This window comes from Notechis scutatus, chromosome 2 (assembly GCF_049901735.1).
Source record: "Notechis scutatus isolate UNSWTSFEM ecotype Mainland chromosome 2, rNotScu1.2, whole genome shotgun sequence".
NCBI classification, from domain to species: Eukaryota; Metazoa; Chordata; class Lepidosauria; order Squamata; family Elapidae; genus Notechis; species Notechis scutatus.
In genome coordinates this window covers 17,014,816-17,032,930 of record NC_142010.1, presented here as the reverse complement: position 1 = coordinate 17,032,930, position 18,115 = coordinate 17,014,816, and the positions used below count along the sequence as shown (strand labels likewise).

The 18,115-nt window shown below is 41.7% G+C and overlaps 1 protein-coding gene across 1 annotated transcript in view; it reads right to left on the bottom strand.

Annotated features, from left to right (window-relative positions):
* The window catches only part of CLIC1 (CLIC family member 1), a 52,426-nt gene extending 42,037 nt beyond the window's left edge, over positions 1 to 10,389 (bottom strand). The window contains exon 1 of the mRNA XM_026685448.2: positions 9,834 to 10,389. Within this exon, the coding sequence (XP_026541233.1) occupies positions 9,834 to 9,872 (39 nt within the window). The 5' untranslated portion in view covers positions 9,873 to 10,389. The remainder of the gene's footprint in view (positions 1 to 9,833) is intronic.
* Positions 10,390 to 18,115: the final 7,726 nt, after the last annotated feature.

Genomic DNA, 18,115 nt, shown 5'->3' with positions numbered 1-18,115 from the left:
ATGAGAAACTGCCCTTGTCATTAGCTATGATTCCTGGAGGGTGACAGATTCTGATTTAAGGAACTCTAGTTCCTTAGTCACTTTTCTGCTTCCAGAACTAAATGAAAGCAGCAAACTTTACATGCGCTTTGGGAATTTAAGTGGAAAAGGATTCGCCGAACACTCTCCCCTGGGAAGGCAGAAGGCAAATTAGCAAAAGGTGAATAAGAGTTTATCAGAAAGATAATTCATAAATCAGCCTTGGGCAACCCTATAAATAAAGTACGGACAGTTTTAAGCCTAGGAAAGATCTTATTTTTCTGCTAAGAAGCGACATACGTTTTCTGCTCTACAAAAGAAGCATCTTTCCTTCAGAGACAGTGGCCTCTTTTGCTGAATTGGAGGTCAGATGGACAATTCACCCCTCCTCTGCCAACCAGTTCATTTCCAGGTCAGGGAAGAAGGGCCATTCTTTAGTTATTTTGTCTTGTGATTAACATTTCATTTATCTGCCCATAGGACAGAAACAAATAAGGAAACCAAACTAAGTCTCCTAGGGTGAATGGAATGCTACTGTTTCCATAAGCTCCTACTCCATGAGCTACTACAGACATCAAATTGTGTGTAAAATACAAGTTTGGCCTTAACCAGATAACATAAGAATAAATCCAGCAATTTGCTTTGAGAAGTGAGTTCCATTCAGGGCCAACAAGATGCCTTTGGAGGACCAAGACTAGCCAACAAAATGCCTTTGGAGGACCTAGAGTGGCCAACTAGATGCCTGTGGAGGATCTGGAACGGCCAACCTCTATTCATGGCCAATTAGTTGCCTTTGGAGGACCTAGAATAGCCAATTAGTTGCCTTTGGGGGACGTAGAATAGCCAATTAGAAGTCTTTGGAGGACCTAGACTCTAGAGTGACCAACTAAATGCTATGGAGGACCTAGAGTGGACAACCTCCATTTATGGCCAATTAGTTGATTTTGGAGGACGTAGACTAGCCAATTAGTTGCCTTTAGAGGACCTAGAATAGCCAATTAGAAGCCTTTGGAGGACCTAGAATGGCCAACTAGATGCCTCTGGAGGACCTAGTGTGGCCAACCTCCATTCATGGCCAACTAGGTGCTTTTGGAGGTCTTAAGAGTGGCCAATTAGATGCCACTAGGGGACTCAAGACTAAGACATAAGCCCTCTTCACCACTATTCTCTAAGAACTGGAATTTGAAGATACACAATTCCCTAACAAGAGGTACCATCAAGTTTTCAAGACCAACAGCCTTTGATAGATCTGCCCTCCATGAATCCATCCCAACCCCCTTTTAGAGCTTTCAGGTTAATGATCATCACCAAGGCTTGTGGCAATGAATTCCAAGGACTAATTGTGTAGAGAAGTGCTTTCTAATCAGTTTCATTTGTCCTACTGCTTGGGGGAAGGGAGGAAAAATGTTTCCATACCGTGCATGACTTTATATCCTTGTTCATATCCTTGTTCAACTTTTTTTTCTAACACAAAGAGTGTCCATTTGGATGAGAACTACAACATATTCCCTGATGAAAAGAGGATGGATGGGGTTTTTCCAGAGAGCAATGTGGAAAACACAAGCTTTGGATAATAAATGCCCCACTAAAAATTTACAGATAACAGACGATCAGTCTTCTATCTAGTTTGATCAGAGATGTTCATGCAACGAGGAACATATAACAGGAGTCACATCATCATGGAAGCTCTCTTCTGGGCTACACTGGAGCTAAATGGCCTTGAGAAGGGGCAGGCTCTCTTCCACTAGAGCAAGGGTCCCCAAACTTGGCAACTTTAAGACTTGGGGACTTCAATGCTGGCTGGAGAATTCTGGGAGTTGAAGTTCCCAAGTCTTAAAAGTTGCCAGGTTTGGAGACCTCTGCACTAGAGAATGGTTTCCCAAACTTAACAACTTTAAGAAAACTGGACTCCAACTCCCAGAATTCCCTACCCAGCCATGCTGCCAAGCTTGGGAAACCCCACGCTAGAGAATGGTTTATATGTAGACCAGCTGAAGTTTAAATGTACACCATGGGCCACATTCAGCCCTGAATAATATCCATGCTCAAAAAGTGGGTGTGACATGGAAAGAGTAAGCAGGTTCACACCCATTTAAAAAAAATCTGGTTCTAAATCAATCTTTAACATCCAAAGTAAACAGAATTAATATTCAGCCTCTGGCAGGAGGCCTAAAAATAACACCAAGATGTTCCCAAGAAGAGAAATCTCTGTAGACTACAGGTAGTGCTCAACGTACGACCACAATTGAGCCTAAAATTCCTGTTACTAAGCAAGGCATTTGTTAAGTGAGTTTTGCCCCATTTTATAACATTTCTTGACACCGTTGTTAAGTGAATCGTTGCAATTGTTAAGTTAGTAACATGATCATTAAGCAAGTCTGTTTTCCCCCATTGATTTTGCTTGTCGGAAGCTCACAAAAGAGGATCCCAGGATCACGTGATCCCCTTTTGTGACCTTCTCAGAAGCTGTGATGACCCAGAGTGTAACACAAATGTAACAAAATCCAAAACGCAAATAAATGTCCTTTAATGCCTCCAACTTGGCCCCACAGTTCAACAATTCCCAGTTGGAGATAAAATGTACTCAAAAATATTCTTCAAAAGAAAGCAATAGTCCGAACTTAATGAGTAGATAAAGGTGAAATTAAAAACCAAACAAACTACAATGATGAAATTTCCACAACGGACCAGGATAAGTAATTACCAAATTCAAGGAGATAACAAGACACAGCCTGTTGGAAGGACACCAACCAAGATAACTTCAGCCCAAAATAAAACACGCTTTGCTTCTGGCAATGCTGTGTTTTAACCGTCTCTCTTATATACTATTTATTTTTATTTTATTTTATTTATTTATTTGATTTGCCAATTGTTTACAAGATAATAAGTATAAGTGTATACATAGTTGTGAATACATGAAATGGGTACATATAAGAAAAATAAAAGAAGAATAAGAGAAACAATAGGACAGGGACGGTAGGCACGTTGGTGCGCTTATGCACGCCCCTACAGACCTCTTAGGAAAGGGGTGAGGTCAATAGTAGACAGTCTAAGGTTAAAGTTTTTGGGGTTTGGGAAGAAACTACAGAGTCGGGTAGAGTATTCCAGACATTGACCACTCTATTGCTGAAGTCATATTTCCTGCAATCAAGTTTGGTGCGGTTAACATTGAGTTTGTATCTATTGTGTGCTCTTGTGTTGTTATGGTTGAAGCTGAAGTATTCATTGACAGGTAGGACATTGCAATGTATGATTTTATATACCATGCTTAAATCAGACCGAAGACGGCGTAATTCAAGGTTTTCTAGTTCTAGAATTTCAAGTCTGGTGGCATAAGGTATTCTACAACGAGTAGAGGAGTGGAGAACTCTTCTTGTGAAATATTTCTGGACTTTCTCAATTGTGCTAATATCAGATATGTAATGTGGGTTCCAGACTGATGAACTGTATTCGAGTATTGGTCTAGCAAATGTTTTGTATGCTCTGGTTAGTAGTGTGATATTACCAGAGAAAAAGCTACGTAGGATTAGGTTAACAACTCTTAATGCCTTTTTGGCTATGTAGTTGCAGTGGGCTCTAGCACTTAGATCATTAGAGGTGAGTATTCCAAGGTCCTTTACAGAGCTTGGGTCATCAACAAGATCTTGACTATTCAGCTTGTATTTTATTTTCTGATTTTTTTGCCAATATGTAAGACAGAGCATTTATTTGTTGAGATTTGAAGTTGCCATTTGTTTGACCATTCTGATACATAGTCAAGATCTTTTTGTAGGGTAGCAGTATTGTCTGTGGTATTGAACAGCTTTACATCATCAGCGAAAAGAACGCAATTGCTCTTAATATGTAATATTCTCCCCAGCTGCAGCCAATGAGGATCATGGCCGCTTCCTCTCCCGTAAGCCACGTTGTTCCCTTCTCCGTTCCTCCCTGCGTGTCCTAGGATGCAGAGGGGATGGGCCTGGTTCTTCCTCTGACTGCCCAGCTGGCCTCTGCCCTTCCCCAGTCTCCTCCACAACCTCAGGAACCACACCTCCACTCCCTGTCCGTGGTTCCTCCCCTCCCTCAGAGTCTGACTCTACCAAGGGCATGACAGAAGCAATGGGGGAAGCCAGATTCACTTAACAACTGTGTTACTAATTTAAGAACCGCTGCGATTCACTTAAGAAACGCCTCAAAGGGAAATGAAATGAAATTCTGGACACTGATAAAGCCCACAAGTTTCACCAAGCCAGCATACGCCACACTCGCCACACTCTCCATGGGTGCCCATAACGGCCTCAATTCGCTAGCAAAGCACAGACAGAAAGCAGGCTGTCCAGAGGTGCAGATGATGGATGACCTTGGCAACCCCCTGGCATAAGGAATGGGGGGGAATAGGCCATCGGTCCAAGACAGAGACCAGATGGAAAGAGACCAGGTGGGGAGGGAGCAAGGGATACTGTATAAATCAGGGGCCTTCCAACTTGACAGCTCTATTGAGATGTGCTCGAAAAGGATAATGTGAATTTGCAATTAAAGTCTAATGATGATGTAATAATAATAGGATGTGGAAAGTTGATCAATATAATATGAACATAAATTTAAATCTAAGAGGGAAAGACAATTGATATTGGGCACAAAAAATATGTACCAACCAACACACTGTATAACTGAAAGGTTTTATTTGTTGTTTTGTGTTTGCGTTTATGTTTGTTGTTAAAAAAAAAAAAAATCTTGACAGCTTTAAGACTTGTGGACTTCAACTCCCAGAATTCCTCCTCCAGTCATGTTAGCTCAGGAATTCTGGGAGTTGAAGTCCACAAGTCTTAAACTTGCCAAGTTTGAAGACCCTTGGTATAAATGGATTTAAAAAATAAAAATAAATGAAATGAGGCAAAAAACCCTTAACAAATTTTTCACTTAAATTCAGGGCTCCATTGTAAGTCAAGGACGAATTGTACTGTTAGTCTCTGACTTACAACCATCCAGTGACCATTTGAAGTTACAAGACCAGTGAAAAAGTGCAGTTTTTCATACTTACAATCACTGCTTATACTTATAATCAAAATTCAGACGCTTGGCAACTGGCCTGTATTTATGACGATTGCCGTGTCTCGGGATCCTGGGATCCCCTTTTGTGGCCTTCTGACAAACAAAGTCAATGGGGAAGCCAGATTCACTTAACAACCAGATTATTACCTTAACTGCAGTGATTCACTCAACAATTGTGGCCAAAAAAAGGGGTGGGCGTAAAATGGAGCAAAACCTACCTAACCACTCTAGCATCTTGCTTAGTGACTTGGGGCCTCAATTGTGATCGTAAGTCAAGGACTATCCTTAGTTCTCCTCCCTTCCCCGCCCCAGAAAAACAAACACAAAGCTTCAACAATTATTCAAAATTGTCAACCGAGGCCTGAAACATCCGTGATAAAGAGGGGAGGAGAAACTACTGCTGCTCCAAATCACAATGCGGTTTGCAAAGGAAAGAGCTATTATCACTATTATCGGAGTGCTGCATTATTATTGCACTTCTGAAAGCAATCCTGATTGGCAGCAGATGAGGAAATGCTAGGGTGGAAACGCCCAAACCAGCCTTGGCACAAAGTACGGTGATTTACCCTGGCAGCAGCAGTGGCAGGACGGATCATTATGTCAGTGTCACTTTTCTGCTCCACCCATTTCGCCCTTTTTTTAAGATGGCAGTCTTGAAATACATGTGCATTTCAGGATCCAAGCTGACTCGGTCCCCGGGACCAAGCTTTCGGAGTTGTGCTGGAGCCCATCCTCCAGGAACTTCTCAAACTCCAGGATCAACAGATCCTGCAGATTGAGAAATTCCCTGAGGATTGAGTCCAAAAGCTTGAAAGAGCAAACCCTCTGGTCCCAGGGACCAATTCAGACTGGATCCTGCAACATTATCCTAGGACACGAATATTCGCCTTCATTACGTACATTTCATGAGTGCTCCTCCCGAGGACAAGGTCCTATAAGGTCCAAATACAGACAGGAACTCGGAAGAGGGGAATAAATTAAAAGAGGCCTCAAATTATCAGGGACACATTTCTCTTGGGCTACCTGAAAGTTCGTTCACAGTTTGTATTCCTTCTGCAAGACTGCAGCAAATCTGTTGCTTATTCTCTCTAATGCTAGTTTGAAAAATGGCCCTCTAAGCTTGCACAAAAATAGGATAAGGAGGGACAGCAGGTATAAAAACAAAACATGGAAGGAAACTCCTGGTGAGTTGACCATCAAAGAGGTATGTGGCACTCCAGAAGAACTTTTGGTTTTCCTGAAAAAGACCTCAAATTCATTTTCTAGTACCTTCCACTCAAAGTAGACTCAGGGAAACTCATTCTGGACTAAGTCATCCTCCCATAAAAGGAAAGATTTTACACAATGCATTAAGGTATGACTAATTTAGTCATGGATTACTTACTTACTCACTCTGCTTATAATACCACAAAATCTAAAAAGTCGACGGTGGTTTATGGAGTAACTTCCCATTGACCACGTTCATACAGCATCTGAAGTTCAAAACCATGGTTTTCAAATCACAAAGTTTGGATTCACATCATGCACCAAGCAAACCTTAAACTAATCATATTACAGAGGAGCACAAAGACACAAATCCATACTAGACAGGTTAATGAACTTGATTCTCACCTGATACAGTAGCGTAAGTCAAACACACTGCAAGCCACCAAGAAAACTTTTACTGTTGTCCAAATATCCTACAAGCTTCTCTATACCCTGTACCACAAGTTGGTCATCTATGGGCTGGCATAAGTAAAGAACCAACCAATAAGCTGTCAGGAGAAATAATGTGGCTTATTAACATATCATTTTTCTCGATTTGATCCTTTTTGAAGAATGCAAATATCAAACTGGATCAGAAATATAGGTGTTCTTTCTGCCTTGGTCTTCTCCAAAGTCCTAATTTCTTAACTTTCTGAAGGAGCATCCTCAAATAGCAGGAAGCGTTCAGGAAGTCCTCCTTGATCCTCACCTGTCTCTGTGGCATTGATGGCTAAGTATCTACACAGTTATACTTAGTGTAGCAATTGTATATCAATAGATACATTTAAAAAGTGTATCAATTGACTCCATGGCTGGAGGCTTTCAAGAAGAGATTGGACAGCCATTTGTCTGAAATGATATATGTGTGTGTGTGTGTATATATATGCATTTTGTTTTATTATTGATGTTGCTTTAGTTGCGATATAAATATTTTAAATAACTTTGATGCCAGGTTTTTAATGTTGATGGCTTGACATAATATATGTTTATATAGGTTTAATATAGGTTTTGAATGAATGAAAAGGAATAGAATAGAAGGAATGGATGAATGACACGGTGTTTTATTTTCGCCAATGGTTTGATTGAACAGGTATTTATTATTTTAACTGTGTTTTAAGTGTTTTTGTTAATTGTGCATTTATTTAGATAAGCAGGCACTTAGAGCATCCTTGTCAGATGAAAAGGGAAGGTAGAAATCTTTTAAAAGTCACATTCAGAAAATCTGTAGTTCGAAAGACTGAAGAGAATCTAGCTTTTAGAAAGAGGCACAGTGGTCATCTATTTTATTGATTTATCGAATTTATATAGCCACTCATCTCATTGAAAGCAACTCTTTTAAACCTCCTTCCTTCAAAACCTTCCTTAAAGACACCACCAGCAGTCTATACAGCAGTGTGAAAGGGCACCAGCCAAATCAGAGCACTCCACCCTCCCCGCCTTATTCAAACCATGGGAGAGATTTTAAATTCTCCTTTCTTAGTTCATCGGTATGAACTTCAAGAGGAAGGAAATGAAGTATGAGAGTCAGAAAAAAAAATGTCAAGGCTTAAGAACCGATGATTCATCCGGACTTCAAAACTTTTTCCTAAATTGACAGTAGGGTAGAGCAGAAATGCAGAAGGCCAAGTTATAGGTGGCTGCCTGCCAACCCTCGAATTCAGCCTCCAGAAAGCCAAGTTGCCAACAATTATTCGGCAGAAGGAAATTGTTAAAAACAAAGGGAAAACTGTCTTGACTGTACTTAATTTATTTAAGTTTAGTGAGGTTTCAAATAAAGTTGGAACGTTTGTCTAGTCTCCACCATTTTCATCCTCTCCTCTCCTACGTTTTGGAGTTTACTCCCCGCAAGTCACCAGAAATTATTTTAACAAGCCACAAGGAACCACAGTGAGTCTTGCTGAATCCTAAAACTTAACTTCTTTTATTCTAATGAAGAGACTTAGGATAACCTCAACTCAAGCAAGTCTAAATCCAGCAAGTAAATGTCAAAATTGCCTCCACCACCCACCACCTACCACACTCTACCCAGGTTTAGGAAAGATGTGTTAGAGTACAACAACCTCATCAGCATCCATGAATGGCATAAGATGATGGGAGTTGTAGTCCGCCACATCTGGGATACATCCTTTTGGAGCGAGATTTAGAAATGTTTTTAAAAATCGCTCTTTACTTCCCAAAGTTAGGCTCTCAACCGAGCTAGCTCCTCAAAACATCCAAGGTGGAAATAGCCCCAAGTGAGCTAAAAGAAGGGTTTTTATCACCAGCAAAAAAAAAAAAAAAGTACTGACTCGAAGGGGGTTGATAACACCTGGAATAAAGCATGCATTTTTGATCACCACATTATTAAAAAAAAATGTTGAGACTTTGGAAAAATTGCAGAGAAGAGCAACTAAGATAATTAAGAGCCTGGAGATTAAAAAAAATATATGAAGAAGACTTGCAGGAATTGGGTATGGCCAATCTGAAGAAAAAAAAGTCTAGCGGGGACAGGACAGCACTGTTCAAATATTTGAGGGGCTGCCACAAAGAAGAGAGGGGAGGTCAACCTATTTTCCCAAGCAATAGAAGGCCAGACAAGAAACAATGGATGGAAACTAATCAAGGAAAGCAGCAACTTGGAATTAAGGAGAAACTTCCTAACAGGGAGGACAATTAACCAGTGGAACAGCTTTGCCTTCAGAAGTTGTGGGAGCTCCATCACTGGAGGTTTTTAAGAAGAGACTGGACAGTCACTAGTCTGAAACGGTCTAAGCCGGGTCTCCTGCTTTGGAGCAGAGGGGTTGGTCTAGAAGACCTCCAAGGTACCTTCGAATTGAATGGAACCGACCCGTTTGTGAAAGATGCCCACAGGCGGATCTTTTGTTTCGCTTTTGTCTTTTCCGGGATGCCTCACTCCCTTCCAGCGCGTCGATCGCCCGTGCCAAAGCCTGACAGATCGGAAGTGGAGTCAAGAGGAGCGTCGGGTCGAATGACGACCTAGCCGCGCACGGATCCCCCCGGGATCAGACGGGTCTCCCTCTTGATCACCCTGGAGACTTGAGACGGGATCGATTCCCACCCCCACCCCCACCCTCCAGCCATCCGCCCCTTAAAAACCCGGACCGCGCTCCCGAACCGAGGCACCGCAAGGAAGCTAAAACCCAACGATCTTCGTCAAAGTCCGCTAAAGAGAGTTTAAATTAATAATTATTATTTTTAAAAAAACACCACTCGCGCGCTACTTTTCTCTCTTCCTCCCCTCCCCGGTTTCTGGCTCTCCTTTGCTCAAGGGGGAAGGGGAGAAAATAGGCGGGAAGGGGAGAGAGAGAGAGAGAAGAGCGAGACAAGGTTTCCCGCTTCTTCAAGCCGCCCCTCCCCTCCAAGATAGGAGAGTTACTCGGTGCTAGAGACACACCCCCACGCACACTCCCTCGTCCGATCCCCCTCATGGGAAGAAGGAAGCAGCCCGCTCGCCTCCCCGCACTAAAGCGCAAGAGACGGGGGCCCCCACCCTCCCGTCTCGCCCCCCACCCAACCGGTTCCCGCTTCCGCCGGCTTACCTTGACGAACAGCTCGACCTGCGGCTTCTCTTCAGCCATGGCTGAGGAGGAGGATTCGACGGACGGCGCAGGGTTGAGGCGAAGGAGGCTCGCGGAGGACCCGAGGGGCGGCGAGAGGGAAAGGCAGGCGGGCGGGCGGGCGGAGTCCTGGAGCAGCGCCGGGAAGAAGGCGACTCTCGCAACTTCGCCTCAACTTCCCTCCGCTACTCCGGCCCCGCCCAGGAACTGAGCCCCGCCAGCCAGCGGGACCGAGGCTCGGCCCCTCCGAAGAAGAAGACGGCTGCGCTCCTCCGGGTCGGGGTTGCAGGGGCTGGAGGCTGAACCGCGGCGCCTCGGCTCCGGAGCCACCGCGCCGGTCGGCCTACCGGCCGCACCCACCCACCCCTCCCGCGGCGAGAAGGTGGCCGAGTAATTCTTTGCGAGCCTTTGTCAGGGGCCGCAGAGATCCTGGGCTTTTGTCCCAGGATGATGGTGCAGGTGGTCAAACAGGTTTCTCTCTCTCCCTCCTTTACCTCCGTCCCTCCCCCTCCTTCCTTCCTTCTTTCTGTTTCTCTCTTTCCTCTTTCTCTCTGTCTCTCTAGTTTCTCTCCTTTTCCCTCTTTCTCCCTTTCATCTTTCTTTCTCTCTCTAGCTATCTCTTTCCTCTTTCTCTCTTTTTCTTTCTCCCTCTTTTCTCTTTCCTCTTTACTTCTCTCTCTTTTCTTTCTTTCTTCTCTTCCTTTCCTCTCTCCTTTCTTTCTTTTCTCTCTCTCTTTTGCTTTCTTTTTCTTTCTCTCTTTTTTCTCTCTCTCTTCTTCCTTTTTTTTCTCTCTTTCTTTTCCTAATCTCTCCTTTTCTGTCTTTCTGTCTCCCTCTTTTTCTCTTTCCTTTCTTTCTCTCTTTGCTTTGGCTTTTCTCTCTTTTCTTTTCTCTCTTTCCTTTCTCCTTTTCTCTGTCTTTCTCTCTCCCAGTTCTCTCTCCTTTTTCTGTCCCTCTTTTCTTTCTCCTTTCATCTTTCTCTCTCTCTCTAGCTATCTCTTTCTCTCTTTTTCTTTCTCCCTCTTTTTCTCTTTCCTCTTTTTTTCTCTCTCTTTTGTTTTCACTCTTTTTCTCTCTTTCTTCCTCTTTTTCTCTCTTTCTTCCTCTTTTTCTCTCTTTCCTTTATCTCTTTTTCTGTCTTTCTCTCTCCCTCGTTCTCTTTCCTTTTTCTGTCTGGCTCTCTTTCATCTTTCAGTCTTTCTCTTTCCTCTTTTTTCCTTTATTTTTTCTGTTTTTCCTCTGTCTCTTTTTCTCCTTTTTTTGCATCTATTTTTAGCAGCAACAATAAGAATAAGAACAATAAGAGCTAATGCAATCTACAGGAAAAGAAAAGGAAAAGAAAAAGAAAAGAAAAAATTCAAAGTGCAATAAAAAAGAATAGAAGAGAGTTTAAAAAGACAACAGTATAAAGAAGTGGCTTCAGATATTCTTCACAGTAATTATGAGTAGAATTATACTTCAAATTATTCTCACTAAAGTTACATCCTGGCTTTCTTCTTTCTATAATCTAAATGCCACAATTATTGCCACAGTTATTGTCTAATCATCCAAACCAGAAATCACAAATTCTCCCCCCCGCCCCCATTTTTGTGCAAGAGTCCATTAAGGAGCTTTAGTGACCAAAAACAACAATGTATATATAGAGATATTGTCAAGGAAATCAATTTGTCCACCCAGGCACGTTCTGTCAATGTCACCAACTAATGCTCCATGGTAGGCAATGCCAAATCTTTCCCGTCAAACAGGTTTCCTAAGCACTGGCAACTGGACTCAAACCTGCCAGACCTGTTTGGCTACGGGTGATGACGGATATGCCTTTAAAAGCAGAGAGCCAAGAATCCTTTTTCCAATTTTGGAAGGGTTGTAGAAAGGCCCACCTTGAAGTTTGTCTAGCTTGGACTCAAAAGGATCTGTTGCTAGTGGTAAATCGAAGCTACTAGGCCATTTCACCTAGTACACAGGACTAGAAACTTGATTATTTTTTGTCCTGATCCACCTAAATATAGTTCTCAATGTAAGCCCCCCCCAAAGGTACTTATGACCTTGTTCTGAAGTTCTGAAAGTGCCTCCCTCCCAGTCATGTGATTGCATTTAGGAAACTCACCAATTGGTTTGCATTTATAAGCATTTGCAGCATCCCATGGTCACATGACTAAGATTTATGACATTGCTGAAAAAACAGCATTTACTTCCGGTTTTTGCAAAAAAAAACCACCCCAAAGCAAACAACGGGTTTACTTAATAACTGTGGCATTTGCTTATTGAATGCCGCAAAAAGTCATAAAATCGGGTCAGTCACATGATGATCTGCTTTACAACTCTCACAACGTATGGTCATAATGAACAACCTGCATTATAGTTGTAGGTTAAGGACTACCTATACAGCTATGGGTCCCAGCCCCAATTCCAATACAGCTGAGGTTGTACCTCCTTAGAAAACCTTGTAGCTATCATAATGTAACTGCCATTAACCATTTTAGAACAATAATAGAATAGAATAGAATAGAATAGAAAAGAATAGAATAGAATAGAATAGAATAGAATAGAATAGAATAGAATAGAATAGAATAGAATAGAATAGAATAGAATAGAATAGAGGAATGGAATGGAATGGAATGGAATGGAATTCTTTATTGGCCAAGTGTGATTGGACACACAAGGAATTTGTCTTTGGTGGGTATGCTCTCAGTGTACATAAAAGCTATAAGTGATAAATCATGCATTGAAAAATAGATTTATATACTTTATCTATGTTATATACCTTTATATGCATACAACCTACAAAGTAAGGTTCTACATTTAGGCAAGAAAAATCAAATGCACAGTATATGTGGTACCTTGCTCAACAGTAGTAACTGTGAGAGGGATCTTGGAGTCCTAGTGGACGACCATTTAAACATGAGCCAACAGTGTGCAGCGGCTGCCAAAAAAGCCAACGCAGTTCTAGGCTGCATAAACAGAGGGATAGAATCAAGATTACGTGAACTGTTAATAGTACCACTTTATAAGGCCTTGGTAAGGCCACACTTGGAATTCTGCATTCAGTTTTGGTCGCCACGGTGTAAAAAAGATGTTGAGACTCTAGAAAGAGTGCAGAGAAGAGCAACAAAGTTGATTAGGGGACTGGAGGCTAAAACATATGAAGAACGATTGCAGGAACTGGGTTTGTCTAGTTTGCTGAAAAGAAGGACTAGGGGAGACATGATAGCAGTGTTCCAATATCTGAGGGGCTTCCACAAAGAAGAGGGAGTCAAGCTATTCTCCAAAGCACCTGAGGGCAGGACAAGAAGCAATGGATGGAAACTAATCAAGGAGAGAAGCAACCAGAACTAAGGAAACATTTCTTGACAATCAGAACAATTAATCAGTGGAACAGCTTGCCTCCAGAAGTTGCAAATGCTCAAACACTGGAAGTTTTTTAAAAGATGTTGGATAACCATTTGTCTAAAGTGGTGTAGGGTTTCCTACCTAGGCCGGGAGTTGGACTAGAAGACCTCCAAGGTCCCTTCCAACTCTGTTATTCTATTCTATTCTATTCTATTCTATTCTATTCTATTCTATTCTATTCTATTCTATTCTACATGAGAGGATTTTGTAATGATCTGTATCACATGGCAAAGTGGCACATTCCCAAATGCCCCCTCCCCCAAGTGAACTTGATATGATACTAAACTCAGAATACTATAAAATGTCATTTCTTGAACATATAATCCAGTTTACAGAATCCAGTTTGACCAAACATTGCATTGTCACTAGGGGCTTAGTTCTGAATAGTTAGCCAGTCTCCATTAAATGAAACATTAACTTTCAAAAGCCACCTACTTTCTATTTTTAAAATTCCCATGGAGCATAAACAAGGAGCATATTTATTTATGAGTTTTCTGTGGTGTCTAGCCAGGTTTTCTACTGGACTTTTATTCCAATTTTCCTTTTCTCACATCTTCTATTACTCTATTTCATTGCATTATCATTGTCAAAGTTATTATGACTTCAGCCTGTCAGCAGGACAAGACTGTAGGAAATGTAAACACGCAGTTGCATTCAGCAGAATAAGGAAGTGCAAACGGAAGGAAACACAATACTTGCGTTCAAAGGAAATAAGGCTTCACAAATGTGCAGGATTTGAACTATGGCTGGGTAGAATTTCTGTACCCACTTTCCATCCTGTTCAGAGGCTTCTATCACTTGGTTATGATGCTGTACCAGCAGTACAATAAAGATTTAGTTCCCAGAAGGGCTTAGCTAAGGTTCCTTAGTGGTGAAGATGCTCGCCTCCCACTCAGAAGGCTGGGAGTTCAATATTAGGTAGTGGCAGATATTTCTCTCCTAGGGCACAAAGAAAAAATATCTGCTGTGAACTCCATGTGGTGTCAGGAAGGGCATCCGGCCAGTAAATGCTCAGTTTCATCCAGTCATCCCGACTGTACCCTGAATTAAGGGATTATAGGGTCATAAAAAGTCTCTGGAAAGTTAGTTTCTGGTTGGTAACATCGTGGAACCACCTTACCAAAACATTAATATTTATGTAACTTGTAAGAAGGAAGATATTATTTACTGCAGGAATGCACAGGCAGTTTTCCACTTATGACCATAGTTGGAACCAGAATTTTGATTGCTAAGTGATGTGAATTGTAGGACTACCAAATTTTATGACGTGCATAAGCGCACTAACGTGCCTACCGTCCCTGTCCTATTGTTTCTTTTATTTTTCTTATATGTACCCATTTCATGTATTCATAACTATGTATATACTTATACCTATTATCTTGTAAGCGATTGACAAATCAAAATAAAAAATAAAATAAAAATTCACCATGGCTATTAAGGGAATCATCATCATTGTTAAGGGAATCATGTGGGCGTAAGCAAATCCGGCTTCCCAATTGACTTTGCTTGTTGATAGCCAGCTGGGAAGGTTGCAAATCACAATCATGTGTTCGCAAGATGCTGCAACCATTGTAAATGTGAGCTGGTTGCCAGACACCTGAATTGGGATCATGTAACTGCAGCAGTGGCACAATAGTTGTAACTGTGAGGGCGAGTTGTAAGTCCCTTTTTCCGAAGCCATCATAAATTTGAATCATTGTTAAACAAAAGGTTTTAAGTTGAAGATTGCCTGTATATCTGAATGGAAAACACCTTGCAAAGCTGCCTCCAGATTGGGGCTTGTAATATGTGTTGGACTATAACTCTCATCTCCCAATCAAATAGTGTAGTGAGGGATGGTAGCATTTTAAATTCAACATATCTGAAGGACCAATGAGGGCTTGTGTGGAATCTCATTTCTTACCACAGGTATCATTCAGAAGTGAGTCTGGCTCCTCACAGATCCTCATTTTGGTCATATCACTTCACAATGTGCTCGAATCTTAAAAGGCAGTTTTGCACAAACAGTCAAAGTTCATTGTATAGGCTCCACTGTCATTAGCTGGGTTGTCAGAACAGGCTAAACCAAACACAAACAAGCTATGATGGTGGGACATATGCATTATGACATCACTGCACAAATACCACAAATTATATAATCGTGTTGCTTCCCCCACTCCCATCCGTGTGCACAGTGTGTGTGAAGTACATTGAAGTCAACTCTAGATTTAAGGAAGACTTACGTTCCAGCTTCACCCAGACATATGAACTACCTATAAGTATTTCAGCATTTGAGGGGCTGCCACAAAGAAGAAGAGGTCAAATTATTTTCCAAAGCACCAGAGGGGCAGGACAAGAAATAATGGTTGAAAACTGATCAAAGAGTGAAGCAACCTGGAATTAAGGAGAAACTTCCTAACAGTGAGGAGAATTAACCAGTGAAATAATTTGTCTTCAGAAATTGTGGTGCTCCATCACTGGAGGTTTTTAAGAAAAGACTGGACTATCTCTTCTGCGAGGTTCTCCTGCTTGAACAAGGGGCTGGACTAGAAGACCTCCAAGGTCCCTTCCAGCTCTATTCTATTTTATAAGTAATTCCAAGTCAACTTTTTTTTTTTTTAGTTCAGCTTGTATAACGTTCTGCAGCCAATATAAGCCTATGTGGGTTTGGATGAAGTGTGTTTCATCCAGCCAAAATCTATTTTACAAGTTGTGATGAGGACTGAAGAAACGATGCTGCGTATGCCACCCCAAGCTCTTCGATAAAACATAAATAATTGTGTTTCTTCAAGACCAGTCAACCATGTTGGGTGTCTTCAGTCATCATTGCTATGTTAGCAAACTAGTTTAATTGTCTTCTCCTCTACCTGGAGCAACTTTGGAATTAAAGTTCTTATCAGGCCCACTAGACATTGCCATAGGACAATTCCCAGGAAAATGACCTGAGAAAAGATCTTTATCAAGATATAGAAATGGACAAACACTGTAAGGAAAGGTAAGCAAACTTCCGGTTATTTCCAGAATGACAACTCTGTTAATCATTTTCAGCAAACACACATGTACATCCCCCGCCTTGTATCAGCCTAAGGACTGCACATTCCATAACTTGTGGGGAAATACATTTTGTGGGTTGAACTTCATTTCAATCCCAGAAAGTTTAAACCAGGGGTGTCCAACCCTGGCAACTTTAAGACTTGTGGATCTTTTTAACTCCACAGAGCTGAAGTCCATAGGTCTTAAAGTTGCCAAGGTTGGATACCCCTGGTTTAAACCATGAAGTGTTAGCCTTGTGCTTTTAACCTGGAGCATTTGAAGGTCTACCTATGTATACACCAAGATGAAATCTGCCATGACTGATTGATCAAGACTGATCAAGACTGATCCACCACAACCTGGACTTGACAGACAAATGGATCAATGCCACAAAGCTAATACTTGCTTTGTGGGGTACATTTCAATTCTCGACAAAAAAAATTGTCACTTTCAAGGTGGGAACATGGAGCAAAGGAATGGAAAGATTAGGTTTGTCCCATCTACTGAGTTGGGATCCATCAAAAGAATAATTAACGTTTTGTGGGAATTGATGATGAAAATGTTATATTAAATCCTAAGGTAAGATTATTCTGTACTGCATCTGCTACCTCCCTTTGGTTGGGCTGCTCATACTTCAGAAATTATTTGGAAGAGGTGCTCTGGATGAGAGGTCTCCAACCTTGGCAACTTTAAGCCTGGAGGACTTCAACTCCCAGCAGAGCTGGCTGGGGAATTCTGGGAGTTGAAGTCCACCAGGCTTAAAGTTGCTAAGGTTGGAGACCCCTGCTCTGGACCTCACCTCATTGCAGCCCTCCCTGTTCATTCAAGTAAATTGGGTTTTTGTTAGGGTTTCTCTCTGTCTGTTTAAAAAAAAAGGTAAAGAATCTACTCATTAAGGTGAATGCAACTATGAGCGCAGGAAGAGCAGAAAAAATTGTGAGTGCATTAGGTCCAATGCTTCTGGATTCTGTTATTCAATTCTGGAAACACAGTGGATGGCGGATGTGCAAAATATGATAAATAAGTAGCAGTTAATTGTCCTCTCAGAAGTGATAGCTCAGTCTGGCCCTAGGTTCTGCCTTGGTTGACCTTCCCAATAAGCAACCGAGTCGGAAGATCATTTAAAAGCAGTTTATTAGGGTACCCTGATAAAGTGGGATCTCCCTATGAAAAAAGAGAACCTCAAGACCCATCTTACATTCCTTGCGCTGTCCAGACAGTTTATAGGTAATGGGAATTGAGATAGTTAGTAAGGAATTGAGAGCTGTCCCCTTAAGGGAATGCATCATGGTAAATGTAGTTAAGGCATCCTGGGAAATGTAGTCCATGCACTATCCTTTTACTATTCTGTCCTTTATAATTACTGACTGAATGTCTAAAGGCAGGTAGATAACTCTACAAAGCATCCATACAAGTTTCTTTATTGGTTCATCAGGTATCCTCATATATAACTCACGGTTACGTTGAGATTCATCTCAATGTCCAAATATTTGCATAGCTGAATTCATAGTGTAAAAGGATCAAGGGGATGAGGTCGCAGCATGCTGCTGGGGTCCAGGCAAGAGTGAAGGAATCTCCCCAACCCACCAAGGGTCAATTCAGTGACCAATCAGAATTACAGATGTGACCACATGACATGGACTACATTTCCCAGGATGCCTTAACTACATTGACCATGATGCATTCCCTTAAGGGGACAGCTCTCAATTCCCAACTAACTATCTCAATTCCCATTACCTATAAACTGTAACCCAACAAAGAAAGAGGAAAGTTGGTTGGACAAGATAAGAGTAACCCCTCCATGCACAGTAAATCAGCTACAAAGCTTGTCTGAAGTTAAATAACCAGATGCCAGTTGCCACTAA